At 63.9% G+C, this 26,273-nt stretch overlaps 3 protein-coding genes across 8 annotated transcripts in view; 1 reads left to right on the forward strand and 2 right to left on the reverse strand.

Annotated features, from left to right (window-relative positions):
• Positions 1-25,272, forward strand: part of GLIS2 (GLIS family zinc finger 2) — a 52,199-nt gene extending 26,927 nt beyond the window's left edge. For 2 of the 4 annotated variants that reach the window (XM_077316183.1, XM_077316184.1), the window contains 8 exons: positions 8,824-8,889; positions 12,134-12,346; positions 20,701-20,921; positions 21,072-21,232; positions 21,526-21,702; positions 21,816-21,949; positions 22,245-22,363; positions 22,950-25,272. In XM_077316183.1, coding sequence (XP_077172298.1) covers positions 12,288-12,346; positions 20,701-20,921; positions 21,072-21,232; positions 21,526-21,702; positions 21,816-21,949; positions 22,245-22,363; positions 22,950-23,731 — 1,653 coding nt within the window. In that variant the 5' untranslated portion in view covers positions 8,824-8,889; positions 12,134-12,287 and the 3' untranslated portion in view covers positions 23,732-25,272. Of the gene's footprint in view, positions 1-8,272; positions 8,405-8,823; positions 8,890-12,133; positions 12,347-14,946; positions 15,304-20,700; positions 20,922-21,071; positions 21,233-21,525; positions 21,703-21,815; positions 21,950-22,244; positions 22,364-22,949 lie in introns of those variants that run through there. The other 2 variants (XM_077316185.1, XM_077316182.1) reach the window with 2 other exon arrangements.
• TFAP4 (transcription factor AP-4) lies at positions 265-8,134 on the reverse strand. Of its 2 annotated transcripts, XM_077316186.1 has the most exons (7): positions 7,863-8,134; positions 5,130-5,295; positions 4,359-4,457; positions 4,055-4,225; positions 3,453-3,560; positions 2,659-2,817; positions 265-1,589 (listed from the first exon to the last, which is right to left on the reverse strand). In XM_077316186.1, the coding sequence occupies exons 1-7, from the start codon at positions 7,949-7,951 to the stop codon at positions 1,428-1,430; spliced, it is 954 nt and encodes a 317-aa protein (XP_077172301.1). In that variant the 5' UTR covers positions 7,952-8,134; the 3' UTR covers positions 265-1,427. The 2 variants fall into 2 exon arrangements, with proteins under 2 accessions (XP_077172301.1, XP_077172302.1); XM_077316187.1 differs by lacking the exon at positions 3,453-3,560.
• Positions 25,273-25,560: 288 nt separating the features above from the next.
• LOC143827315 (mitochondrial import inner membrane translocase subunit TIM16-like) overlaps positions 25,561-26,273 on the reverse strand; it is a 42,219-nt gene continuing 41,506 nt past the window's right edge. For both annotated transcript variants that reach the window (XM_077316785.1, XM_077316784.1), the window contains one exon: positions 25,561-25,718. In XM_077316785.1, coding sequence (XP_077172900.1) covers positions 25,641-25,718 — 78 coding nt within the window. In that variant the 3' untranslated portion in view covers positions 25,561-25,640. The remainder of the gene's footprint in view (positions 25,719-26,273) is intronic.

A 26,273-nucleotide genomic window follows, 5' to 3' on the forward strand; every position in this document is an offset into this window, starting at 1 on the left:
CTTCAAGCCCTTCCTGCACATCTGGAATCCAGACCAGAAGTGCTGCTTTCCTGGAAGAGAAGGGACTCGCTCCAAACTGTGCCTTCACTTGTCCAAGAGGTCTTGGAACCAGCCTGAACACGCTGCTGAATTTGGGGGGGGGGGGGCAGTCCTGGAAGGAGGCCCAGGCCCTTAAAAGGGGACCCCCGCTCCACCCCCCGGAAGAAGGGCAGGCTGCGGGGGGGCCAAGCGAGGCACGAAGACGAAAGACTGCAGCCGGGGGGCTTAAAAAACAAAGTACAAACTTTATTTTGCTTCTTTACAAAGGCACAAGCCTCTTTTTTCCCCACTTTTTTAACAAAATATAATAGCATCTCAATGAACACGAAGAACTGAAAATTATAAAAAAAACACCCCCCCCTCCAAAAAAAAAACAACAAAATGAAGGAAAGTTCTGAGAAACAGCAGAGGCTGGGGAGGAACCTACCAAAATACCACCTGGCTTGAGACATCACTGGCCTAGATCTACAGCCCAAGGGGGGGGGGAGGGGGACACCACAGAAAGGCAGCACTCACAGAACAGAAAGCCTCACAAGACCCGTCAGATCCACAGAAGGGATTAAGTGCTTCGAAAGGAGGGAACAATCCATGGGTGAGGCTGGCTGACCCCGGGCACCCCCCCCCCACTAGGACAGTGCGACCTTTAAGGGACGCCCCCTCCCAAAATGCAGAAAGGGCTGAAACCTGAACTGACCCCTGAGAACAGAGGGGAGTCCGTCTCTCGTCCCACCATGATGCAGAGGCCACTGAGGTGCGAGAAGCCCAGCCGGAGGGAGGCCACAACACATTCCCTGTTCACTGGAGGGGGGGGGAAGCACCAGGACACAACCCCCCAAGTAGCACGCACCCCCACCACCCCTGTGAATCGACACTGAGGCAGGAGGGCCCAGAGCTCTCCCTTACGGGGCTACCACAAAACAGGCTGGCTTCATGGCACCTTTTCCAAAATTTACCTGTGGAAAGGGATAGGGGGTAGGGTGAGGCCCTGGAAGTACGTCTCCAAGGGACGCACCAGCTGGGCCTCTGAAGCACACTGGAGTGCAAGGCTGCAGACAATTCATAGGAAACCTGCAGGGAGAGTTCATGACCTCAGAGTGCTAGATCCCAGACCTGTACACAGGACAGGCCCTTGGAGAAGACCACCTTCTGTTCCCCCCACACTCACTTATCCCCCCCCCCCCGCCCACAATGCTCCGCTCGCTTTGAACTGGAGAGGTGAGCTTTCAGCTGTCCACGTTCTAGCGCTCCCAGGTACAGTATTGAAGGGTCATAAAAGAGACCCAAATTTCATGGTATTTTGTAAAAATCTCAGCATACTCCTCTGAAGTCCCCGCTTCTCCCCGCCCGCCCGCCTGCCCACCAGCCCACGCCCTGTCGCCAGGCCGGTGTCAGGGCATCTCGGCCTTGCTGTGATCCATGGCGTCGCTGTCCTCTGCTTCCGAGTCGGAGGCCGTGTCTGAGTTGGAGGGGTCGAGGCTGGCCCGCACAGGGGTCACAATGACGGCACGCCGCTGCTCTTCCTCCTGCGTCCCCTCAATGTGCTGGATGGCCTGGGCAGGAGGGAAGGGAAACGGTGAGGCGCCTACCAAGACTTCTCTGCCGCTCACGGTGGTCCGTTGCCGCAGGTCTTCCCAATGCAGCCACAGCACCAGCGATCAAAGCCCTCGCCTTGACCAGGAACTCACGCAGGCTGCTTCAGGCACCACGCAAGTAGAACAACTCAAGACCGCTTTTACTGGATGGACTGGGGGCATAATGGAGATCACGTTCCACGCCGTACCCATGCCACCTTGGACGTTTCTCCTGTCCTGGAGTTGGACTCTGGACTCAGGCATTCCAAGGCAGCAGGCTCCCAAGGCCTGGATTTGGCTCTCTCCAGACAGGCTACGGCTTGGCTGCGGATGGGAAGTGGAGGTTCTCCGTGTAGTGGTTCTCTCGTTGGCTTTCTCACTTCTCTACATCCTTTGGGGGAAGGTCTCAGCAAAAGCCCAGTCCCAGTCGCCTGGCAATCATGGGCTGGGCCCTGCTAGATCCTTTTGTAGCTCAGGATCTCTGGCCTGGAAGTGGGGCCACCTGGCAAGGACCAGTAAAGAACTGGCATCTTCCTTTTAGGATCAGGAGCACCAACATACGGTCACTGCAGGGGTTTTTCAAGACGGAAGGCGTACAGAGGGGAGGATTTGCCTTTTCCAGCCTCTGCCTCAGGACCCTAACCTTACTGTGCAGTCTCCCATCCAAGCACTAATCAGGGCTGGCCCTGCTGAGCTTCCGGTGAGTTTGTTCTTGCCCAGGCCATATAGGTCAGGGTTTCGTATCTTTCTACAAATTTTTAATATGTACAGCACGATCTGAAAGCTTTCCCCCATGCAAAAAGGCAGGCTCAAATGCATACAGAGAAGAGCTGCAACAGGCCCAAACCCCCACCCCCTGGAAAGGCCTACCTCTGTCCCCCAGGATGCACACGGGCAAACATTTCTCACCCCAGAATCTGACTGGGCTTGCTCAGCCCTCCCCCAGCTCCGAATGCCTGGCCTTTCGTGGAGGCAGACTGAGATTTCTTCCTTTGGGGGCCCTCCAAGCACAGGCACCGCCCTCTGCCAGCCCCCCACCTCCCCTCACCTGAACGATGGTGTCCAGATTCTGCCTGGAGGTGGAGATCGTGTTGACGACGGAGGAGGGGCCCATGGTGACTACCGTGACGTGGTGGGAGGGTGGTGGGGCCGGCACAATCACAGTCGGGTGGTGGGTGGGCGCTGGAGGACCAGGCACTGGCAAGAGCTGCAACAGAGAGATCGTGGTTGGGAAGGGGACGCACCGCCCAGAGAAGATGGGGTGACAGGATGTTGTGTGCCAGCTACATGCGAGAGTCATGGGGGCAGCATCTGGGAGACAGAAGGTGGTGCATGGCAGAGAGGGAATGGCTCCCTCCGCATGGCCCAAGCGCCCCAGAGACTGCCTATTCCTGAACTGCCCTCCCACCCCCCTCAAGCAGGGCTCCTCGAAGTCCGTGTCTCCCCAGTTTAGGCTGCGGGGAGGGGAGGGGGAGGGGGGATGGATCTTGATGCTCCTGCAGATGCAGTCGCCCCCTAGAAGCATGCCCACCTGCCCCGATGGTACCAGAATGGCAAAGAAGAACAAAACTGCGTTCTTCACTGGTGCTCCTGATGAGGGAGACCCTTCTCAACTGCCTTAGGCTCCAGGGGTTGGGGGAACACCTAAGGTGAGTGGCTGGGGAAGCCCCCCACCTCCTCCTCTGGAGTGCTGCCCCACTCTCAGAGGGCAGAGCATCACTTGCCCCCTTGGGCAGCCCTGGCACCTCTGCCTCCCCTCGCCAGGGCTGCCCAAGGGGGCACCGCAAGATGTGCGGAGGCCTGGCATGTGGGGAGGGTGGGGGGGGAGGCACGCACACTCACCTGGGCGTGGCTCTGCTGCTCCCTGGCCTGCTCTTGCTGCTGGAGCTGCACCTGCTGTGCTATCACCTTCAGCTTCTCGGGGTACATGTGGGCCTCCAGGGAGCGCACCTGCCAGCCATGCAGAGAGAGCCTGGTCACGGGTGACCCCAGAGCCTCCCTAAGGTGGCCGGGGGGGACAGGGGGACGGACACACCAGCCCAGGGCTATTTCAATCCCCAGCTCCAAGGAGGACAGGTCAAAATCACAGACTGGAGACATCCTGCTCAGGAAATCGTGGCATGCACCAAATTTGCCAGTTGCCACTCCAGGCCCTAGTTTTTTCCCCCGCAAGTTACCCTGCTGAGGCAGCCCCCATGACCCTCTGGCCGTCTCCGGCTCTCCAGCACCTTATGGCACGCAACAACATCGGGACATCGGGCAGACAGGAGGCCTTTGGGCTCTCCTCCATCTCTCCGCCTGCCCCTCTTGCGGGGGCAAAGGGCACCTCAAAAGCAGCTCCCCCATCTTTGGGAGCCCCACGGAAAGAGTGCCCAGCCCGCTCTGGGGCTAAGGAGGCATTCCGGAAGTTGCCCTCCCCAGCAGTGGCCCCTCTGCCCCCTCACCTGCTCCTCCAGCATCATCCGGACGGAGCGCTCTTTGTCCAGCTGCTGGCGGAGCTCGATCATCTCGCGGCGCAGGTCCTCAGCCTTCTCATCCTCCCAGATGTCCGGCGACCCAATGCCTTCGTCCTTGTCCTCCGCCCTCCGCCGTTTTGGGGAGGAGCCGCTGAACTCCTGCCAGACAGAGCTAGGCTCAGCTCCCGCACAGGGAGTGTGCAACCCAACAGGGAGCTCCCAGGCCCTGCCCCCAAGGCATGGGGGAGAAATGGGGACACCCCCACCCCCCGCATTGGTTCAGCCAAGGTACCTGGATGAACCGCTTGAGCTGGGCGTTCTGCTGCAGCAGCCGGGTCTTCTCCTGCTCCAGAGAGAAGATGTACTCTGCTGTCTGCTGGAGAATCGCTGCCTGCAGGAGGGGAGGCCATGTCCAGCGTTGGGAAGAGTTGCACAACCAAGGGGGCATCTCCCTCCCTCCTGCAGCCTAACCCCTGCTGAGGAGTCCTTCACTGAAGCCAAGCGCGGGCGGCTGCCTGATACCCCTTCAGACCCACCAAGGTCAGGACTGCCTGCTCGGACTGACCGGCAGCTGCTCTCCAGGGCCCCAGCCAGAAAAGGGCCGTCTTGCCCATCACTTCGTGCCCAGCCCTTTCAGCGGCAGATGCTGGGGACTCAACCGGGGCCTTCTGCAGGCCAGGCAGAGGCTCTGCCCGTCCTGGACTTTACTCCCATGAAGATGAGGCTCACTCAGCCCTGGGGCCCCGCTCCGCTGGCTCCACGCCAGGGTCAGTGCTGGGGTTGAACCGCCCCATCCTTTCCTCTGGCAAATGGGAACGTCTGCTCAGACGCAGCCGGGCAGCACTGGAACGGCCCTTTTGGAAAACCCGGGTGTCCTTGCTGGCCTCTGGTGTCCGGAGACCCTGCCTTCCCTGAGGCACCTGCAGGTGCCAGCACGGGGGAAGGAGTCTGCACAAATTCCCCCCCCCTCTGGCGCATCTGCAGGTGCTGCCCACCCGTTCGTTCACAGAGAGGGGCATAAGGCAGCACATGCCCGGCCCCTACCTGCACCCCTTAGCCTTACCTTGCTAAGCTTCTCCCCGTCCGTGTGCGGGATGAGTGTCTTCAGGGACTGGAAACCGGCATTGATGCTCTGCATGCGCCGCCGTTCATTGCTGTTGGCGATCTCCCTGCGTATTCGCCGCTCCTGGTCCCGCTGCGTCTCCGGCGTCAGAGGGATGTTGGCCAGGCTGCAGAGGAGGCCAGCAGGTTAGGAACGGAGTGGAATACCGAATCCCCTGCAGGCGAGGGCCCTCAAGAGAGGGAGAAAGCAGCCGCCCCCAAGGAGCACCAAGGCTGGGCCGGCACATACGACTCTGGGTCTTCATGGGGCAAGAGGGACGTGGGAACGCTGCCTGCAGCTGATCTGCCAAGGGTTTCTTCAGGGAAGAACTCCTCACTTGGAAGCCGGCTTGAAACTCTGTCCGCTGCTGCCGCGCAGGTGAACACCCCCTCCAGGTTCTTGGTCAAGGCAAACGTAACCCCTGGGAGGGTCTCCAGCCAAGCCTTCTGACCCCCACCCCCACCCGGCAGCAAAGGGCCCAGCAGGTTCTTGCTGCCCCCCAGGAATGCTGCCACCCTGAACTTCTCCGATTTATTGCAAGCGTCTGCAGCTTTCAGACAAACACACTCATCCTGAAGATGTAAAATCCAAAACCCTCCGAAGTCCCAGCTGATATCTCCTCCTCTGACGGCCTCAAGCTAACCCAGCAGTTCTGAGCTGATGACCCCCCTCCTCCCCATGGACGGAGCACCGTCACGGACCAGGAAGAAAACAAGGTGTCATTCTCTGGATGAGGAAGATAAGCCATGGCTGTAATGGCAGGCACACCATCAAGCATCATTAACTGGATGCCAGACAAACCTCTTTCCTATTGCTGCTGTAAAAGGGGGGGGGGGGTAGAACTTGGCCCTGCATATCAAGGAAAGCTGCAGCCCCCCAGAGGACAACATTTACCTCTGCCTTGATTCACGCAAGGCGTCTTTAGCCCGTTTCTCAAGGGGCATAGAGGTCAGGCATGCTTCTTTGCAACAAGGGCCATCCACCAGCTCTTTTCTGTGTGGCTAAAGCCCCGTTTGCCTCTGGGGGGGGGGATCTCCGAACTGGGATTGTACCCTCAACCGCTCCCCCTGCATTGGCGGACAGAGGCTGAGCCCTGTCATTAAGCCCAGTGGGCAATTTGGACACGGGTACAGGGCCTCTATGCTCCCTGTGACGGCTGCTAGCACAGAGCTGCTTTATTGCTCCACTGGATCGGAACTCAGACCCAAGGATTGGTCTGGCCTCTTGTTGGCCCTGGCCAGCCCGAGAACTTCTGGGACATACAGTGTCCTGGCCGGGGCTGCCCCGCCGAATGAACACAATGGAGGGTGCAGCGGGGGGGGGGGGGGGGAGAGAAAGGAAGAGACCTTGCTAAGACTGCACTCTTGGGGGGGGGACTGGTTCGCAGACTGCATTCTGCCTCCCCCCCCCCAAAATGCATAGGGGGTGCTGCAAGCCCCATGCCCGGGGGCCAGCTGCTCACCCTGCAAACCCACCCAGTGCTCCCCTGCCCAGAAGGGGGTGTCCAGCCCTGCCTATCCATGCCTTGGCACCGGAGTGTGACCCCCACCCAAAAGCGATAGCACGCATGTTTGGGGGGGAGAGGGTAAATCCCCCACCCGTACCCCCAGGGCTGCTCTGGCAGGAGACCCGGAGCTTCCACAAGGCCGCCCACGTGGGGAGATCCACCTGGGGGCTTGGAGGGAGAAAGGAAGGTGGCCGCCCGCCCCCGGGAGCCCGGGCCGGGGGGGGGCTGGGCACCATAGCCGGCGGGGACGCCTGGGGGCGGCCGGCCGGGCTTCCGACGAGCCTCCTCCTGGGGCAGCCTGGGGCGCGGCGGGAGGCGGCAGCTGTTCCGCAGCCACGTGGGCTCCAAGGGGGGCCTCGAACGGGGGGCGGCCGGGGGGAGGAGACCCCTCCCCCCGCCGGGAGCCGGGATTTCCGAGGAGGGAACGGGGCCGGGCACACCTGAGTGCGCGCATTCAAGGCTCTCTCTCTCTCTCCCCCCCCCCCCCCGCCCGGCCGCGCTGGGCTGCTGCACAAAGAGGAGCGGGGCCGCCTCCCGCCTGCCGGCCAGGGGCGCTCCCCGCTGTGCTCTGTGCATGCTCGGCGCCCGTCTCCCGCGCTGGGCTGCTCGGCGCCCTTTGGCGGGCCGGTCGGTGGCCTTTGTGCCGAGGGGCAGGAGCGGCAGCGTGGCCGGGCCGCCGAGCACTACATGTCCCGGCAGCCCGCGGCGGCTAGGCCCGCCCCTTCGGAGGCTGCACAGTCACGGCCAGGCCCGGCCGCCGTCGCCGCACCAGAAGCGGTAAACACGCGGCCGGGCAGCGCCTCCGGGGGCCGCGGGCTGGGCTGGGGCCGGCTCCCCCCCGCGCACGGGAGCCCCGCGGCCAGCCGGGAGACGCGCCGGGCCCAGCCCGCCCGCCTGCATTGTGCCCGCCCGCCCGGGCGCCTCGCCCCCCCTCCGCCTCCTCCCACGACCCCCGCCGCCTCCCGCCCCTTCCCAGTCCCCGAGCGCGGCCGAGGCTGGCCGGCCAGGTGAGCCGTGCGCGCAGCAGGAGCGGCCACAGGAGCGTGGCCGGGGCGCCCGCGCCGCCTTGCCTGCAAACAGACCCACGTGCTCCAGCTGGCGGGCGCCGCTTGCAGAGGGGCCGCCCGCTCTTTTCTCTTCCCCTCGCTGGCCCCTGCCCGCCGCCCCCCGGCCGGACGCACACCCACCTGCACAGGCCGCCGATCACCTCCTTCTCCGATTTCCTGAAGTGCTGCAGCGAGGGCACCTTCTGCGCGGGCACCATGAAGTACTCCATGCCCGCCCGCCCGCCCGGCTCGGGTGCGCGCCTCTGGTGGAGGAGGAGGCGGCGGCGGCGGGGGCGAGACTAGAGCGGCTGCCTGCCTGTCTGCTGGCTCGGCCTTGCCTGGCCTGTCCGCGCGCGCGCGCGTGCAAGGCAGGGAGGGAGGGGAGGCGGCGCGCGTGCAGCGCTGAGCTTTGCCGTGCCGCGCCGTGCGCTCTGCTCTGGCAAGGCGGGAAACAGCTGGGGCGAGCGCGTCGCTCCCTCCCTCCTTCCCTCCCTCCGTCCGTCCGGCGCCGCCTCCTCCGCCGGCCCATGTCAACAAAAGGCTCTTTGCCGCCGCCCCCCGCGCCCGCCCTGCCGAGGCGGCCCTCCAGCTGACGCCTTGGCCCAGCCCCGAGGAGCTTGCAGCCCGGGCCTCGCCTTGCGGGGCAACGGGCCCTCCCAGCGCACAGGGGCAAGATGCTCGGGGTCAGCCGCTAGGCAGGCGGGGTTTGGAGGCCGCCAGAGCGGTGCACAGGCGGCAAGCGGGCCCCGGGACCTCGACCCAGGCAGGGCCGCTGACTCCCTGGCCCACCCCCCCCTTTGCTCCTCGTGCCTAGCCCAGCTGCCCGCGGGAGTGGCCAGGCCCCCCGCTTTCTGGTGGATCACTCTGGCCTGGAGTCCCGTTGCAGATTCCACCCAGGTCTTGAGTACCCCTGCCCATCCGTGCCTTGGGAGGCTGCCCTGTGGCCAGCAGGTCCCTAGCAGTGCCCTCTGTTCATGACTGGGAAGGGAGGACCCTCACTCACCCCCTCCACACCCAGAAATGAACTGTGTTGCTCTGAGACTCACATTTTTGACTCCTTAACTCTTGCCTTCATGTGGTGCTTTGCTGTGATTTTTTGCAGGTCCAACTGCAGCCATCCCATCTCAGCTGTACCCATCGCCCATCCTGGCAGCTAATCCCCCTCCAGGTAAAGCTTGAGGAAATCCATTCCTTTGTATCCATGGAAGAGTGCCTGCACACCAAGGCTGAGGATGCCCAGACTCAAACTTGGTTGCTTCCTGCTAGACTCCCCCACTGTTCTGTTGCTCAGACCCACACAGCGATTCACCTGAATCGACACACAGCTGTTCTCTTGCCTCACGCCACTAGACGTGGTATGTGGCAGTGCCAACCCTTGTGCTTTTACAGATGCCAGGCCATCTTGGCTTCAAAATTCTCCCAGCTCCCTCCCCAAAATTAACACATTAGTTGGTTCGCACCTCAATGAATTAAAGTGCTGTCACGAGGAAAGAATCCCTGCAGAAAGGGGGCAGAGATGCCCCGGTGGTGGTGGGCCCTGAAGGCGCCTCAAATTCCCTCCTCTTCCCTCTCCTGCTCCCAGAAGAGCTCTTTCACCTGGAGCGCTGCCAGGGAGCTCTTCCCAGTAGGAGGCCTGCAGCACCCATGGGAGGGAGCTGGAAGGAGCCACGGAAGAGAGGCAGGTACTGGGCCACTGGGCATGGTGAACAAAGGGAACCTCCACGGTCAGTGGCAGAAAACCTCTAAGGAACCAGGGGCCAGCCAGAGAAGTTCTCTGCCCTGTTGCTGGACCTGCTGCTTGGCTGCTGTGCAAAACAGGAGGCTGCCTGGGTTGGCTCCTCACTGGTCTAACCCAGCAAGGTTCCTTGGAGCTTCTTAGCACCAGAAGGCCTGGACCCCTAGGACTCATCTCTTGGCCCTCCAGGGGAACTGTGGCCCCTGGGTGAGATGGGAGGCTGGACTGGAGGGACCCTCCCTAGTCTGATCCAGCAGGGGTCTTCTCAGGGGAAGTCCTCAGCCTCTCTGCCCTGTGGCTGGTCCTGCAGAGGAACTGGCTGGGCCCCTGCGTGAGATGGGAGGCTGGACTGGAGGGACCCTCCCTGGTCTGACGCAGTAGGGCTCTTATGTTCTTATGATGAAGCCCCTCTGTGTCCCGTGGCTGGCTTTTCAGGGGAACTGGCTGGGCCCTAGGTGAGACTCCCAGCTGGACTGGATGGACCCTCCCTGGCCTGACCCAGCAGTTTTCTTCTTGGGGTCTTAGCAGGGGAAGGCCTCTCTTTCCATGCCCTGTAGTTGGCCCCTGTGTGAAACGGGATGGTGGACTAGATGGACCCTGCCTGGTCTGATCCAGCAGGGCTCTTCTGATGCTCTTTGCCAGTGGTTCTCACCTTGAGGGTTGGGAGCCCTTTGGGGGTCGCACAACCCTTTCACAGAGGTCACAGCAGGGGAAGCAGCTTGGCTGGGGGGGGGGGTTGGCATTGTTGCCACTTCTCCTACAGGCAGAAAAGAGTGAGATCGGCAGGGTGGGGCAAGAGGCAGAACTGAACTGAGAAACCCTGGGGGGGGGGAAAAACCTTTATATACTTGTCATGAACAATGGATCTTCATGCCATTGGTCAGTTTCGGTTCAATTTCTGTGAAAGAACCCTTTAACCCTTTATGGTCGGGGGTCACCACAACATGAGGAACTGTATTAAAGGGTTGCGGCATTGATAAGGTTCAGAACCACTGCTCTCTGTAGTCTCCAGGCCCTGTTGTTGTTGACCCTGCAGAGGAACTGGCTGGCCCCTGGGTGAGACGGGAGGCTGGACTGGAGGGACCCTCCCTGGCCTGACCCAGCAGGGCTCTTCTGAGGGTCTTCTCAGGGGAAGGCCTCGGCCTCTCTGCCCTGTGGCTGGCCCTGCAGAGGAACTGGCTGGCCCCTGGGTGAGACGGGAGGCTGGCCTGATCCATCGGGGCCCCATAGATGCCCTGTGCAGGTAGAAAACAGCAGAATTTCTTGGGCACTGTAAAGTCACCTGTTCTGCCACACCCCCGTTTTTGATCCCTCTGGCTTCTGGTCAGGCATTTGTGTGGATCTGAACAGGCACCCGACCTCTTCCTACTTCAGGTACCCAAATCTGGCCCCCCTCCCCCGTCACTCCTGCTTTGCATGCGGCCCCTTCTAGTTCTGGTTTCCCTCCTTGCAGCTGGCGAGGAGAAGCTGGGTGGCCCCAGCAGCTGGGGAGGGAGGGGTCTGATCTGATCTCTCTCCGCTCCCTCCCGAAGCCCCCCCCCCCTGCAGTTCTGCTTTAGAGAGAGAGAGAGAGAGAGAGAGAGAGAGAGAGAGAGAGAGAGAGAGAACACCTCTGGCCCCACCCGGGCCTCTGCCTGGCCCACGTGGCCGGCTTTGGACAATGGGGGTGAGCAAGACCCCCTCAGCTGTCACAGGGATATGCCACCATCTGGCTGGGCTTCCGCACTGGCTGGCCGGCCCCCTCTCCCTCCCGCCAGGTTCCTTAGATGTCTGCTGCCTTAAGGGAGACTCCAGCTAGGGGAGGCCTCTCCTTTGCAGACAGCCGAACCTACCTGCTGGGTGAGATTTGTTGGTAGGAATCCGCGGCCCTCCCTTCCCTTTGTGGCGTGAAGCCTTTGCTCCCTCAGAAGGCACCTTCAGCTGCTCGCTTAAACGAACAAGGGGGACTTCCGCTGCAGGAACAACCCTGTCTTCCGCCAAGATTGGGGCACACAGGAGAAGATTATGCTGATGTGCCCCCATGTGGCTGCAGAGCAGTGGGCACAGTGCCCGGGCGGCAGGGCTAATACCAAGCAGAATAAAGTCTCACCATTGGGATCCAAAGGAAGGGTGACCTGGCATCACCCCCTTAGATCAGGACCACTCTGGAACTGGAGCAATGCTGCCGTGAACAAAAGGAAAGTGCTCACTGCATCTGGACCCTGCCCCCCCCCCCTCCTCCTCCGTGTGGACTCAAAGCGGTGGGCATCATTCTCCTCTGCTCCCGTTTGTCTTCTCCGCCATCCAGTTCTGTGTGCCCCATTCTGTTTGGGCTGCCTTCTTTGTGCCCTGAAGTAAGGCCCCCAAGGTGGAGCAGCTGGCCTGAATGCTGCAGCCCCTCCCTCCATCATCAGCCCCTACTGGAGCTTAGTCGCTGGGCCCTTGGTGTCTGGGTGCAGGCGGAAGCACATAGAAGCAGGCCGGAGGTGCCTTTCCCAGGCATCTGTGTCGCTCCCGCTAGCCTAGGAGGAAGACCCATGGGTTTTGCACCCATGGGAGGGGTCGCCTGGGGGGGGGGCGGGCAGGGCAGCGTTCCAAGAGGGCACAGGTCTCCCCTCCGGTGGTGTGAACCCCTGGTGGGGCTTGCTCGCCTCTGGAGAGGGGAGGCCACTGACTTCCCTCTTTCCTTCCTTTCCAGTGGGTGCCAAACCTGCCAAGGGTGCAGTGAAGGTGTGGCAGCCGCTGCCCAGGGACCAGACGACCCCCTTTCCCTGGACCGTCCTTGCACACAGGAGGAAGGAAGAGGGCGGAGGGGCTCCCTTTCCCCCCTTTCGGGGCAGGGAAGGTGCCCCATGGAAGAGTCTCCAGGAATGCAGCGGAGGCCGAAAAGAACTCTGCACAGGCGGCCAAGGTAAGGTGCAGACTTCACTGCTCCTGCAGATCTCCAGTTATGCTCCTGACTCAGGTTGCCTCCCCTGGGGGCAGAGGAGGGGCTCTCAGGGACTGGCTTGCTGGCAGAAACCTCTCCCTTGGGGCCGTTTCTGTGTGTGTGCGTGGGGGAGTGGCTTCGGCCTCTGTGTCCTCCTGACTGACCCAGGAGGTAGCAGCCAGCTCTGGACAATGCTGGGCAGTGCTTCTCTGGTGTGCTCAGGGGCCGCTGGCCGTTCTTTGGAGCCAGGGGGTGTCGAACTGGAAGAGCCAGGGTCCTGTCCCATCCCCCCCCCGTCACTGTGCCAAGGAGAAGCTCGCAGGGAGACCTTGGACCCGTCAACTGCCGCTTAGCCTACCCTACCTCACAGGGCTGTTGTGATGACACAGTGGAGAAGAGGAGAAAAAATGCTGAAAGCCACATCAATTTGGTCCGGGTGAGGGGGGAAAGGGCAGTGTAGATGTCAATTCACCCCCAAGTCACTTTCTTCCCAAACTAGGGGGTGGTGGTGGAGGGAGGGAGGGATTCAAACTGCCCTCCATAATCCCTGTGTGGTAAGAGGCAGCTGGGGGGGACCAGGAGAGCTCAGCTATGCTCCAGTTACTCAAATGGGGTCCTGGAGAGGGGGAGAGGGGGGGAGAGGGACTCCTTCCAGATCAGCAGCAGCCTCAGGCCAGAGGAAATAAACGCCCCCCCCCCAACCCGAGAGTGTGCAAAGAAGCAGGCAAGCAAAGGGGTTTCTCCTTCCCGTCTCGCCCCCCCCCCCAGCATGAGCACCTCTCCCCTGTGGAATTCCAAATGGTACTTTCCAGGTCCCCCCCCCCAAAAAAAAATAATCAGGAATGCTTTGAAGTTAGCCAAGTCGAAGCCATGAGTGCCCACTAGTGGCTGAGGGCGTCCACTGCAGGCTCAGGAGAACCAGCTTCCCAGGGGGAGCCCAGGGTGGACACCCACGCTCCTTTCGACATGCCTCCCAAGGCACGTGTGGATGCTCTGACCTGGGTTAAGAACACTCGCTCAGAACCACCGTGCGCTTGGGGGGGAGGTCTTCTTCCTGCTTCCCCAGCCAGGTTCGGTGGGAAGAGGGACGGACCCCCTGACAGATTCACGGGTCAGCAGAACGTGCAGTTTTGGGACCTTTACCTGGGTCCTGGGCAGGGGAGGCTCAAAGGGTCTGTAATTGGCTCCCCGGAAAGGTAACATGAAGTGACTGCATCTGGGACCGGTGGCTGGCAAGCTGGAATTACCTTGATGGGGGGGGGGGGGGTTGCCTGGCTTTGCAAGCCCCCCCCCCCCCGGGACTGTGTTTAGGCACTGTGGGAGTCCCAGGAGCGAAATCTGCCTCCGGTCACTCTCAGGAGGTGCCTCAAAGAAAGGCATTGGGAGAAAAAAGCCAATTTAGCCAAGGCAAAGTCAGGGCAGGCCACACACATCACTAGGACAAGCGGAGGACTACCTTACAGGGCCGTTGTAGGGGTGGGATGAGGTCCCCGCACTTGTACCACTTCTAACCTCACAGGCAGACTCAGATCGCACAAAGGAACCACAGGCCGAAAACGACACCAAATAAGAGATTTAATTTGCACCTCGGCCGCTTTGGGGGCAAGGCCCCGAGGACAGGCGGGGGACGCATGTGCCTCAGCACTGCTCCAGCCCATACCTCGGGGGGTCAGACTCTGCTTGGGGCACGTGATGTGCAGAGGAACTGTCTGAGCCAAGGAGTTTACTCTGTGTGTGTGTGGGGGGGGGGGGCGCAGTGTGGCCGTGCAGCGTGCCAAGAACCTGTGCAGGGGCCCATGGCTGAGCAAGAGCTGCACCTGGGACGGAGTGGGCTCTTTGCTTGTGGGGCCAGGGAGGGGGAGCCAGGCCACTCCACAGGCAAGGGCTCTTGGCTGCCCAGGCAGATGGGGCAGGGGCCCCCTTCAGCACACTCCTTGGCTGCCTGCGTGCGCCTGGCCCCCAGGCAGCAAGTGTGCCGTTCTGGACACGAGCCGCTCCAGGCCAAATGATGGAGCAGAGGATGGCAAAGGGCCTGTGGAATGCCGGCCCGAAGCCCCCCTGTTGCTGCTCAAGGAGTCCGGAGACCGCTAGAGGTCATCTAGTCCGCCCCCCCCCCCCCCCGCGAGGCAGGATCTAGTCGGTCTATCAATCAATCTCCAAAGGCTGTTAGAGCAGACCAGGAGGGGGACCTCCTCCGCCCCTCCCGCTGACCTCCAAGAAGGACGCCCCGCCTCCCGCCCATGCGGCCTCCCTCCCGACGGTCCGAGAGACCCCCCAGGTGGCAGGAAAGGCCCCCGCAGCTGCCGCACTGACCTCCGACTCGGGGAAGGGGGCAGGCAGCCCTCCTTGGGGCCCTTTGGCCCCGTTCCTGGGGGGCCTCTTGAGCCCCACCTCCCCTGCGACGGGCCCCCACCTGGGTCCTCGGGAGCCGCCCCCGGAGCCCCGCGGCGCGCTCTCGGCCTCCGCCTGGGGAGGGGAGGGGAGGGGGGAGTCGTGCGCCGGCGCCGCCCACGCGGGGCGGGGCGGGCCAGGAGGGGAGGGGGCCCTGGCTGGAGCGTCCTGGCCCGGCCTGGCGTGGCCTCGGGGATTTCCGGCGGTGGGCTGGGCCAGGAAGGGGGCTGGCGCCGGGTGCCCAGGAGCAGGGCGGGGGCTGAGACGGACGCCCCTCCCGCCCACGAGCAGAGCAGGAGCAGCGGCCGCCCCTTCCCCGCCTCCCCCCTCCGGCCGCCCGGCGAGCGCCGCGCCCTCCCCGCCTTCTCCCTCCGTCCCTCCCCCGCCCCCCCCCCGGCCGGCGCTCGGAGGCGCAGATGCGGCGCTGCGGCGGGGCGCCCCGTGGGAGGTGGCCGAGCGCGTCGCCCGCCGGGGGTGGCTGGCGGCGCTGAGAGCGAGCGGAGAGCGGAGACGCACAAAGCCCAGCCGAGACGCCGCCCCGCGCCGAGGTAAGCCCCGCCGACGCCACTCGCGGGCACGGGAAGCGAAGGGGAGGGGAGGGGGAGCTGCCCCTTCCGCGCCGCCTGCCCGGGTTCGTGGGGGGGGGGGAGGTCGCCTTCGCCAGAGGGGGCCTGGCAGGAGCGACCCGGCGGGGCTGGAGCCGCATTTTCAAGCGGGCCGCGGAGGGAGGGACTCTGAACGTGTGCAGAGCGCCCGCTGCCTCTTGCAGGCGCCCCCGGCTTCCGACGAGACGGGGAGCTCGCTCTGTCGCCGGCCTTAGCACCGGCTCCGCGGAGCACAGTGGGCGAGGCCACCTTTCGGGCAGGGGCCCTCCCGGCGCGCTTCGCCCGTGAAGGAGTAACGTGGGAAAGGGTCCCTTCGGGGACCAGCGGCGCATCCCCGGGGCAGGCGCTTCGCTTTGGCGCAGCCCCCTTTCGCCGGCAGAGGGCGCCGTGGGCTCCCTGGCATTGTGCGTGTTTATGTGTGCGGGGGGAGCTTCCTATCGATCCGCCCCGCAGCACGCTGGCTGGCGAAGCTGCCCCCTGCGCCCCCCAGGCCTGCTGGCTCTGGCCCGCCGCTCCTTCCTTCCCTTCCTTCCTTCTCCGTCCCCGGTGGCCTGAAGGGAGGAAGAAGCGAAGGGCCTCGAGCCCCCCTTCTGGCCTGCTCCCTGCTGTGCAGCCCCCCAACACACCCCGGCCCCCTCTCCTGGCAAGGGAGAAGCTGGACCTGCAGAGGGTCCACAAACCTGCTTCTTCTGGCAGTCCCAAGTGTTGGGGGTAGGGGTTGACTCCCCCCCCCCTCCGAGGCTGAGTTGTGTGTGTGTGTGTGTGTGTCGGGGGGGGGGGGACCAGGGCTCCTTGATGTTGTGTGTCCTGTTAGAGCCAGCTGCAGGCCATAGGAAGAAAAGCCAGAGCTGAGCTGCCCATGGGCACAGTGAGGTTGCTGCCCCCAGGGGACCTGGTGTCCGCCGGGCAGAGTCCTGCAGGCTTCTGCTGGATGCTTCTCTTGGGGACTGGGACGTCCGGCCAGGACTCTCCAGGGTCAATTCCGGCCACTTGCCAAAGATCTGTGGGGGGGAGGGGTCCCTAGGCCAGTCGGGAGGGGGAAAGACGTCCAGAATTGCCCCAGGCTGCCTTCCAAGGCTGTGTGGCAATTGGCAGGGGCATAGAAGGTATTTCCCACCCCTCCCTTCTGGGCCTGTTCTTGGGGTTCGGCTGCCTTTGGGAGGACCCCCATGTGCCCCCCTCCCCCAGTTTTCCAGCCGTGGGCTGTTGCGACCAATGTCCCTGGAGCGCAATATTGGGAGCGGCGTGACCCCAGTGCTCTTGTCCCTCCAGCTGCCTTGGAGGAGGAGGAGGAGAGGCATTCTGCTTTGGCTGCTGTGTGCTGGGGGGGGGGGGGACGGACGGCTGGGAAGAGCCAGGTGGCCTTGGGGGCTGGGGCTTCCAGGGGTGGGTGACTGGCTGGGCTCCCCCTCCTTGGCCCGGTGCCTCCCCCCTTCCCTATCTTGGGCTGGCTGTGCTGCCCTGTCCTTTGACACCCGCCCAGTTAGACTGCTTGGGATGCCGCTGGCTGGCTCCGGGGGAAGGGGGGGCAGAGGTGGAGTGAGATGGGCAGGGGGGGCCGCCCAGGCCCGCCTTTGGCTTCCTCTCTCCAAGCTGCGGCATGGTGCCACCTCCTCCACCCAGTGGGCGCCTCCGCTCCTGGGGTCTTGCCAGGAGGTTCCTTTTGCTTTCTGAGGCCCCATAGTTTCCTCCTTGGAGGGGGGGCTCTTGAGGAGCAGGTTTAACATCTCCTTGTGGTGCTTATCCCCCCCCCCCCCACACACAATACCACCCTGGCTGGATCTGGCAGGAAGGAAGCAGCAAGGTGGTCCCAGCCAGGTGGGGGGGGGGCTCCCAAGCATGGCCTGTCTGGCCTGCAGGTGGTGGTGGGGCCATGGCCAGCTGGCCCTGCCAAGGAGCGTGAAGTGTTGTGGACAGCTGTGCCCCAGGCCCTGCGGAGGAGTGCCAGGGAGGGGGCTTGACAGCCTGGGGGGTGGGGTGAGGGTGGGGTTTGCCTGCTTTCCGTGAGGGGAGGGGGCAATGATGCATCCCCAATGGGGATTCTTTTTTCCTGCACGGCTTCATTGCTGCTTCAGCCCCCTTGATGTCTCTCCTGGGCAAGAGGCTACTTTGGATGCGTCTCGTTTCTCAGGATTCATTTCGGTGGGAGCAGAAGAGGGAGGCCCAGCAGCACCCACACGGAAGCAGTGAGCAGTCACCTGCTTTCATAGGGGGGCCATGCCCCCCCCTGCACCCAAGCCAGGGTTTGCCACTTGGGCCCAGGATGGTTGTCCTCCCTTCCTGGCCCCCCCCTCCACCAGGTGCTGGTCTCCGTCCCCCTGCCTTGAAGGATGCCGGCTGGGCTGGCCAAAAGTGCCCTGAGGATGCCAGTGAGCGAGGGCCCCCAACAAGCCGTGTGACCCCCTGGAGCAGGACGGGGGGAGGGTGAGGAGGAGAGCAGATGGCCTTCAGCCGCCGGGCACTCATCCGCAGCCATGCCAAGGAGCCGGTGACGCATGCCCTTGGCAGGGGCTGGCCGGGTAGGAAGACCGCCTGGCCCAGAGGAGAAGGAGCGGGGGGGGCGGGGTTGGCAGGCCGGTTGGCCGTCATAAGACCCGAATGCACCCCCCCCCCCACGTGCCTGACTGGGAAGGGGGGTCGTCAGCAGCAGGACGAAAGGCTTTCCAGCCCTCCCCCCCCCACACACACACACACAGGCTCCCTTCAGAGGGAAGCCCTGGGCACTCCTGGGAAGAAGATCTCAGCCGCCCCTCCCTGTCCCCTCGGCCCGGCAGCTGCTCTTCCTCGCGTCCTCCTCATCCGCGGCCCATTTCCGCAGGCAGGCAGGCGGGTGGCTTGGCCCGGGGAGGCCTCTTTCTGCCTCCCCCCCCACTCCCCCCCAGGCGCTGGGCGAGGCGGCTCTGGCTCTTCCGGTTCCTCCGGATTGCAGGGCGGCTTGTTCCCAGGAATGCGGTGCTCTGGGGCCAGTTTGGTTTGGCAGCAGCAGCCGCCCAGGCAGAGCCGCTTCCCAGCCCCCCCCACCCGCCCGCCCGCCCGCGGCCCCACCCAGCCGGGCTCCCTGGAGAGGAGCGCAGGAATCCAGCCCCAGCCTGGGAGGGAGGCAGGCAGGCAGGCAGGCAGTGTGTGTGTGTGGGGGGCTGCTGCTGTGGCTGGAGGGGGCGGCACCCGACTCCCTCCCTCCCTCTGGGCACTGCTGGGGCTAGCCCCGCGGCCAGGGCTGGTGGGCTAGCTGCCAGGAAAAGGGGCCGGCCTCAGACAGAGTGCCACAGGACAAAACGGGCCTTCAGGAGCCCAGGGCTGGCCGGACAGCAGCCCCCCCCCACTTGCCTCCAGCGGGCAGCCGCCCACCTGGACAGGGGAGGGGATGAGAGAGCCCCCCACCCAGCTGGTGCCTCCGGGGGGGGGAGGGGGTGGTCCCTGCCAAGGCTGGCATTCAGCCAGTGAGGAAGGTGTGGGTTTGGGGGAGCCCTTGAAGGACAGAGCAGACTAGCTGAGATGGTTTATGTGTGGAGCGGGGGGGGGGTAGGGTGGAGAGGGTCTGCCCCCAGCCTAGCCCATGTGGCGAGGCTGCCTGACCCCGTCCACCTGCAGCAGGGCTCCAAGCAGCCAGCTACAGTAGCCACTGGCGGAGACCACTTCTCTGGGCCCCCCCGTCAGGAAGAGGTCCCCTCCCGGGCACACTCAGGGTGGAGGGGGACGCGCATTGGATGTCCAGTCGTGGGGAGCAGCGTGCCAGCCGGCCAGACCCCTCCGCCGCCAGAGCTGCCCCCCCCCCCCCGCACAGCAAGACGCTCCCGCATTCCAGCGGCTCATGGCTGCCAGCCAGGCCGGGGAGGGTGGGTGGGCGGGCAGGCAGGCAGGCAGCCGGAGCTGGCCTGCTCCATCCGGGCGGGTGATCGAGCAGGTGCCGCCTGGAGCCAGGGGCCCTGCCGGGTGGAAATGCTCGCTTCCTCTCTCCATTTGTGTGCCAGGCCACCTCTTGGCCGCCGCTGCAGACGGGAAGGAGGGAGGGGCTGGGCCCAAGGAGGACAACTGGAGCAGCGGCAGCAGCCTACAGGGGTCCCCCTCCCCACCATCCCAGAACCCGCAGAGAGAGCCTGGCCAGCCCCTGTGCCTCGGGTGCACTGCGGCCCCCTACACATGCCCAGAGGCCTCTCTCTCGTGGCACCTCTGGCACGGAGGGTTAGGATCTGGGAGACCCCCGTTCAAATCCCCACTTGTGCCATGGTGGTCTGCTGGGCAACCTTGGGCCACTCACGCTCTTGAGTGGAGGAACCTTGCAGGGTTCTTGTGAGGGAGAGAGGCGGTAGAGGAGGAGGATGGACCTTGGGGTCAAAGGCTGGGTGTCTGCCGTGTGCGTAGCAGGAGTGAGGGGGGGGGCTGAGAGCAGCTCTCCTCCAGTGGCACAAGGGCGTCTGGCCAAGGACACGGGTGGGTTCCCAGTCTTCAAGCAGGGTTTGCACCCGTGTCAGGAAAGCTCAACCCCCCAAGGGGCCACAGTGGGCCCTTCCTCTCAGGCAGGGTGGCAGGTCTTCCCACTGGCTACGCCTTGGCAGTGGGCTCCATCAACAGCCTCCACTCTGCTTGGTGGGAGGTCTCGGCCTTGGAGAGAGAGCCTCCGCCCCGCCTCCCTCCTCTGGTGCTCCTTTCTCAGGGTGGGAATCAGGGGTGCCCCCTCCCTCCAGCCTCCGCCCGCCCCCCCAGCATGATGACTTGTTCCAAGCGTAGTGAGATCCTGTCTTCATTATGCACACTTTGCTAATTTGTTACCTGCTGCATCCCGTTTATTGATTCAAGAGATCTCTGGGTTTCCCTTGCTCCTGCCACTTGGGACTCACGATGGGGAACAAGAAAGTTAGAAATAGTTGCCTTAAAACAGCCCGAAACCAGGAAACCCAAAGTAGCCCCAGGCAGCCTTCCCCCTCCCCTGAGCCTCTCCTCAAAGGGCCAGGACTTGAGGCTGGCTTGAGGCTGGAGACCCCACCGGGAAAGGCCCTGTCTGCCAGGCCGCTCCACCCCCCCCCAGCCCCCGGCTGAGCTCCCTTGTGGTGATGTTGTGGGGAGGCCGGGCACCTCCCGGGGGCACCTGCTGCTTCCTGGTTGTGGACAACACGTAGCCCCATGCCCCCACTGAGGAGTGGTGCTTGTCATCCCCCCCCTCCCCCCGAAGCAGGAGGGCTAGTAGGAGTTCTGGAGTCCTCAGTGGGGCTGAGCTGCCCCCCTCTGCGCAGTCCCCCTGACGTCTGGGTTGTGTGGGGATTGGGGGGAGAACCTGAGCGACAGATGCCCGTGGTGGGGACCACTCCCTGAATGTCCCTCTGCCGCCTGCCTCTCTCTCAGGCTGCGCCAGGCCCCCCGTCTGCCCCCTGACCAGAGCCTTCCGCTCAGCATCATGCACTCGCTGGACGAGCCCCTCGACCTGAAGCTGAGGGTCTCCGCGCTCCGGGCTGCCAGGGAGAATTGCGACAAGGGGCTCAGCACCAGATGCCGAGGCCCGCCACGGGACGTCCGGGCCCTGGAGGACAGCGCTGCACCAGGCAGCCCCGGATCCCCCCCTGAGAGTAAGTGCTGGGCCCGGGCGGTGGAGGGGAGGGGTGGTTCTTGGGGAGGGGAGAGGGGGGCACAGGCCTGGGGTTGCCGGCGGGGGGTGTGTTGGCTGCCCCACGCTCTCTGCTCATGGCCTTCCTTTGCTTCTCCCCCCTTCCCCACAGGCCTCCCAGCACCCTCCAAAGGGCAGGAGGGCTTCTCCTCGCCCCCCACCGTTGACCTGAGCTTGTCCCCTCCATCGGGCCTGGACTCCCCCAGCGGCAGCACCTCGCTCTCCCCAGACAGGCCTAGCAGTGGGGAGCTGGTGAACTCCTCCGCTCTCCGCGTGAGTGCAGAACCCCTGAGCTCTTGGCGGGGCGGGGGCAGGGGTGGGCAGCGGGTTGGGAGGTCTGGCCAGCCAGGAGGAGAAGTGGAGCAGCCCCACTCCAGGAGGGAGCCAAGCCTCCCGGCTTCTCTGGCATGCAGGGAAGACTGGCCTATGGGGTTTATATTTAATTCATGCATTTATATTTACACACACACACACAGACGTGTGTCTACAGACCACTAAGTTGCTCAGAGTGGCTGCTGGATAACGTCAACACATCCTCCGCTCCCCCCCCCCCCAAACCCATGCAGGACCTCCAGTCCCTCCGCTACATCGAAGGCCTCCACCGCTCCTTCCAGCTCTTCCTGCCCCTGAGCTCCGGGGGGGCCCTGCACCTGCCGCCCTCGGCTTTCCTGAGCACCCCCAAGGAGAAGCACCTCTGCCCGGATCTGCCCCTCCAGAAGCAGCTGGTGTGCCGGTGGTCCAAGGTGAGCAGGGGGGAGGGTGCACATCAGCAAGCCGGTGCCCACCCCCACCCCCACCGGGGCGGGTAGAGCCCTGGCCGCGCCCCCCAGGAGCCTCAGCGTTTCTGCCCCCACAGTGCAACCAGCCCTTCGACCTGCTGCAAGACCTGGTCGATCACGTCAACGACTTCCACGTCAAGCCCGAGAAAGACGCCGGCTACTGCTGTCACTGGGAGGGCTGCGCTCGCCACGGCCGCGGCTTCAATGCCAGGTAACCGACCCCCCCACCCCCCCACCCCCCCACGAGCCCCCCTGCCGAGGGGTACAGGGGTGGGATGGGGCGAGCTTCCTCCGGTTCTGCTCTGCCGTAAAGCCTTCCAGGGGGCTGTCCAGCAGGGGAGGGGAAGGGGAAGGGCTTCCGCAGGCTGGAGCTGCTCTTCAGTGCCCCAGGAGTTCCCCCTTTGCCTGAGGCACTTCCTGGGCCAAGGGACAGTGGCCGGAGCAGCCCTCCTGGCTGCCGTGGGAAGGGAAAGTTACCTGATGCTCTGCCCCTTCCCCTTCCTCAGGTACAAGATGCTGATCCACATCCGGACACACACCAACGAGAAACCCCACCGCTGCCCCACCTGCAGCAAGAGCTTCTCCCGGCTGGAAAACCTCAAGATCCACAACCGCTCCCACACCGGTGAGGGGCCGCGAGGGCAGGGCCCAGGGCTGCCTCCGCAAAACCCGCCCAAGCAGGGCCTGCCATCCTCCCTGGGGTGGGGACGGGTGGGGAAGTTGTCAGCATTCCCCCTTGCTGAGCCCACCTCCTGCGTGCGTCCCACCCCCCGCTCATGTGGTGGCCCTCCTTGAGCCAGCACAGTTGAAAGAGAGGCGGACTCTAACCTGGGGGAGAGCACTTGAGCCAGAGCTGAGCAGAAATGCAGGGGGACACCTTGGCACCTGCAGTGAGAGGGACATCCCGCCTTCCCGTGAGCCTGCTTTACTCCCACCCCCCCCACCCCCCAGGTAGGCTGGAGGGCCTTGTAGCGATCCATTCCTGCTCCTGGCGGACAAAGAGTGCCTAGGTGCTAGGAAGCTGCTGCTCTTGCTGGTCTCTGAGCTACCTCTGGACTCGAATCCGTTTTCCCCGCAGACCAGCATGGCTCCCCTCTAACACGCTCTTCCTGCATTCAGCCCAGGTGCCTCTGGCGTGGGTCTCCCGAGCCCCAGGGAGGGTTCCCCTCCCGCCCTCCTCACACGCCCTGCCCCCGCTCTGTGTCCGGCAGGTGAGAAGCCCTACGTCTGTCCCTACGAAGGCTGCAACAAGCGGTACTCCAACTCCAGCGACCGCTTCAAGCACACCCGCACCCACTACGTGGACAAGCCCTACTTCTGCAAGATGCCCGGCTGCCACAAGCGCTACACGGACCCCAGCTCCCTGCGCAAGCACATCAAGGCCCACGGCCACTTCATCTCCCACGAGCAGCAGGAGCTGCTGAAAGCCCAGCCGGCCCCCGCCGCCCTCCCCGCCTCCCCCGACCTGCCCTTCCTCAGCAGGGCCCAGCTGGTCATCCCCAACCCCGGCGCCCTCTTCGGCGGCCACGGCCTGCCCCTCACGCCCGCCCCGCTGGACCTCAGCGCCTTCGCCTGCGGTGGGATCGGGGCCGCCGCTCTGCCCGGCCTGCCCAGGCCCCTGATGGCGCCTCTGAACTTGGCCAAGAACCCGCTCCTCGCCTCGCCCTTTGCCGCCAGCAGCCTGGGACTGCCCGTCGTCTCACTGCTGGCCGGGGCGGCCGCCAAGGCTGGAGCCGAGCGGGCCCCCCTGGGCTGTGGGCCCCGGCCGGCCAAAAGCGGCCGTCCGCAAGGCCCCCAAAGCTGCAAGGAGGCCATCGAGCGGGCCGAGCCGGCCAGGCGACGGTCACCTCCGGAGGGCCTCTCGCTGCTGCCGGGGGGCGTCTTGGACCTGTCCACGGGTATGAACTCCGGGGGGAGCGCCGAACCCCTGGCTCCCGGCTGGGTGGTCATCCCCACGGGCTCCGTCCTGCTGAAGCAAGCAGTGGTGAACTGAGGGGGCGGCCCTGGCCAGCGGGGGGGGGGGAGGGGGGTGACCTGTGGGCTTACTCCAAATGGTGCTGGGGGAGGGGCATCCAGAGGAGGGGGTGGTCTTTGTTCAGCATGCCCATCTTTTCCTTTCTCACTCACTCACGAAGGAAGGGCGCGACTCTTCTGAGAAAAGCAATAACGCCCGGACTGAGCTGGGAGTCCTGCAGAGAATAGCTTGCCCCCGGGGGGGGTGGGGGGGGGCTGTCTCAGCCCAGCCCAGCCCCACCCAGCCCCCTCCACACAACCAGCCAGCCAGAGCTGCTTCCCAGTGCAACTGTCTGTCCTGGTTCTGTCTTGCAGCCCCGGCTTCCCTCCCCTGGAGCCTCTTCCCCCGCTGGACTTCACCAGGCAGGGGCAAATGGCAGACCTGGGGTCCCAGCCCGTCTTCCTGCCCACCCCCCAGGAGGCACCAGCCCTGCTGGGGGACTCCAACCCCCCCCCATTCACTGCCCTTCATCAGCCCCCACCCCCACCCCCCGTGACAAGGTGTGCCAAGAGGGCGTGCCGCTCACCTGTCCCCTTTCCTGGACGCGGAGGGAGTGAAATAGTCACTGCCCCCTAGTTGATGTTTGGGCCTTGAGGCTGCCAGAGAAGGGGGGGGCAGAGGCAGCCTCCAGGATGGTGCATTTCTCTGGTCTCCTTCAGCAGGGATGGTTGGCGGGGGCGGGGGGGGGGGGAGAGTCACCACTGGCACCAAAGTGTCAGGAAATGCGACTCCATATTGGGACCCAGCTTCCTGGGAGAGATGGTCCTATTCTGTGGTGTGCCAGTGTGCAGGGCTGGGTCCAGGAGACCTCTTGGCCTTCGAACACGCTGCATGCTGGGACCTTGAGAAGGCAGACCAGGTTGGCCAAGGGGGCTTTTGCTTCCTGGGCTGGGAGCTGAGAGGGAAAGCTCCCCTCACCCCCCCAACCCCCCCCCCCCTTGCTGGCTCTCCCACACCCACACCGAGCAGGGGTGCCTGCTTCTTGACTGCCCCTCACTTTCCGTGGGGTCACTCTGTGTCCCGATTCCTGAACAAGGGGGTCCCCCCTGTACCTCCCTCCTGGCAGTGGGACTCCTGCCGTGGGCTCCTCCTGGCTCGGCTGCCTCGAGGGGCCTGCGCGATGTTGCCTGGGGGCTACAGGGAGGTGCCACGTCCAGGCAGGGGAGCTGGTCTCCCTGCTGCAGGTGGTCCTGTTGTGGCCCCAGGGACAGACTGCTGCTCCCAGGCCCCTCCTGGCCCCCCTGCGTGTTTGTTCAGCTGACTGGCCGGCCTCGTGGCTGGTGGACATTTTCATTTTGTTTGCTGTCCGTCCTCGCCCTGCCCCCCCCCCCCCCGGCCATCAGTATTTTAACACTTCCTAAGTGCCTTTTGATTGTAGTCTCTCGTTTTACTCTCTCTCCTTTTTCTTCCGTCATTGTTAGCGTAGTTTCAAGCAGAACAAGATAAGCTACGACCCCACCCTCTGCTCCTCCAGGAGAGAGGGTGTTTATCAAGGAAACAATAAAGTGAATCCAAAATCCTTTGTTGACTCCAGGCTGTTTTGGGGGGGGGGGCGTGGAGGTAGAAGGAGCCGCCAGGGGGCTGGCACCAGAAGCAGGCCCACCAGAGGCTTCCTTGGGAGGGGGGGACCCATGTTGGCTTTCACAACGTGGAAGGGCTGACACAGCTTCCACCTGTGGGGGGGGGGACACACCAAACTGAAATGTTCCTGGGGGGGGGCGGTTCTCACCACCCAGTGCTGAGCTGTGGCAGGAGAGGGGGCACGCTCTGCCGCCTCCCCATGAAATGCAACACCCACAGCAGTCAGCTACAGAAGGGCACATTTATTGGTTTGCTATAACTTAGACAACACTTGGGGGGGGGGGTAGAGGGGAGAGATGGGGGTGCGCTACGTGTCTGGCTTGCGCTCTGCGTCTTCTTGCTGGATCCGCAGTTCGTCTTCCAGCCGCTCCTTCGCTCGTACAACCTGTGAGGCAAAGTGGAGCCTTGGTGGAGCTGCCAGCAGATGGCGGTCTCTCAGGCAGCGCTGACCCACGGTACTTTCCTTCTGTCCGGATTTCTCCCTGCTCTCAGGATAGAGGTCATGGGGTGGCTAGCCTTACACCCTAGAACTGCTGCCGTCTGAATGTGACCCACATTTCCCCCCTTTCCTCAAGGAGATGCAAAGCAGCTTCCAGCCTTATTCTCCCTCCTCTGTTTTATCCTCACAACAGCCCTAGATGGTGAGCTAAGCTGAGAGTTTGGGACCAGCCCCAAGTTACGCAGCAGGTCCCTATGGCAGAGGAGGGACTTGAACCCAGGCCTCCTCGATCATGGGCCAGCCCTCTGCCTCACTCCACCCCCGGAGGCCTCCCATGGGACAGCAGAGACCGGGACATGGCTCCTCCTCCCCCCTTGGGTCAAGAAGAAGAGTTGATTCTTATATGCCGTTTTTCTCTACCTGAAGGAGTCTCAAAGGGGCTTACAGTCGCCTTCCCTTTCCTCTCCCCACAACAGATCCCCTGTGAGGTGGGTGAAGCTG

The sequence above is a fragment of the Paroedura picta genome, chromosome 17 (genome assembly GCF_049243985.1).
Source record: "Paroedura picta isolate Pp20150507F chromosome 17, Ppicta_v3.0, whole genome shotgun sequence".
NCBI classification, from domain to species: Eukaryota; Metazoa; Chordata; class Lepidosauria; order Squamata; family Gekkonidae; genus Paroedura; species Paroedura picta.

Bases quoted from the DNA above. Each gene is read 5' to 3' on its own strand.
- TFAP4 (XM_077316186.1), bottom strand. From the start codon at position 7,951: ATGGAGTACTTCATGGTGCCCGCGCAGAAGGTGCCCTCGCTGCAGCAC. The intron at 4,458-5,129 runs GTAAGGCTAAGG...CCCCTCCTGCAG, and splicing joins ACGGGGAGAAGCTTAGCAAG to GCAGCGATTCTCCAGCAGAC. The intron at 4,226-4,358 runs GTACCTTGGCTG...TCTGTCTGGCAG, and splicing joins AGCTCAAGCGGTTCATCCAG to GAGTTCAGCGGCTCCTCCCC.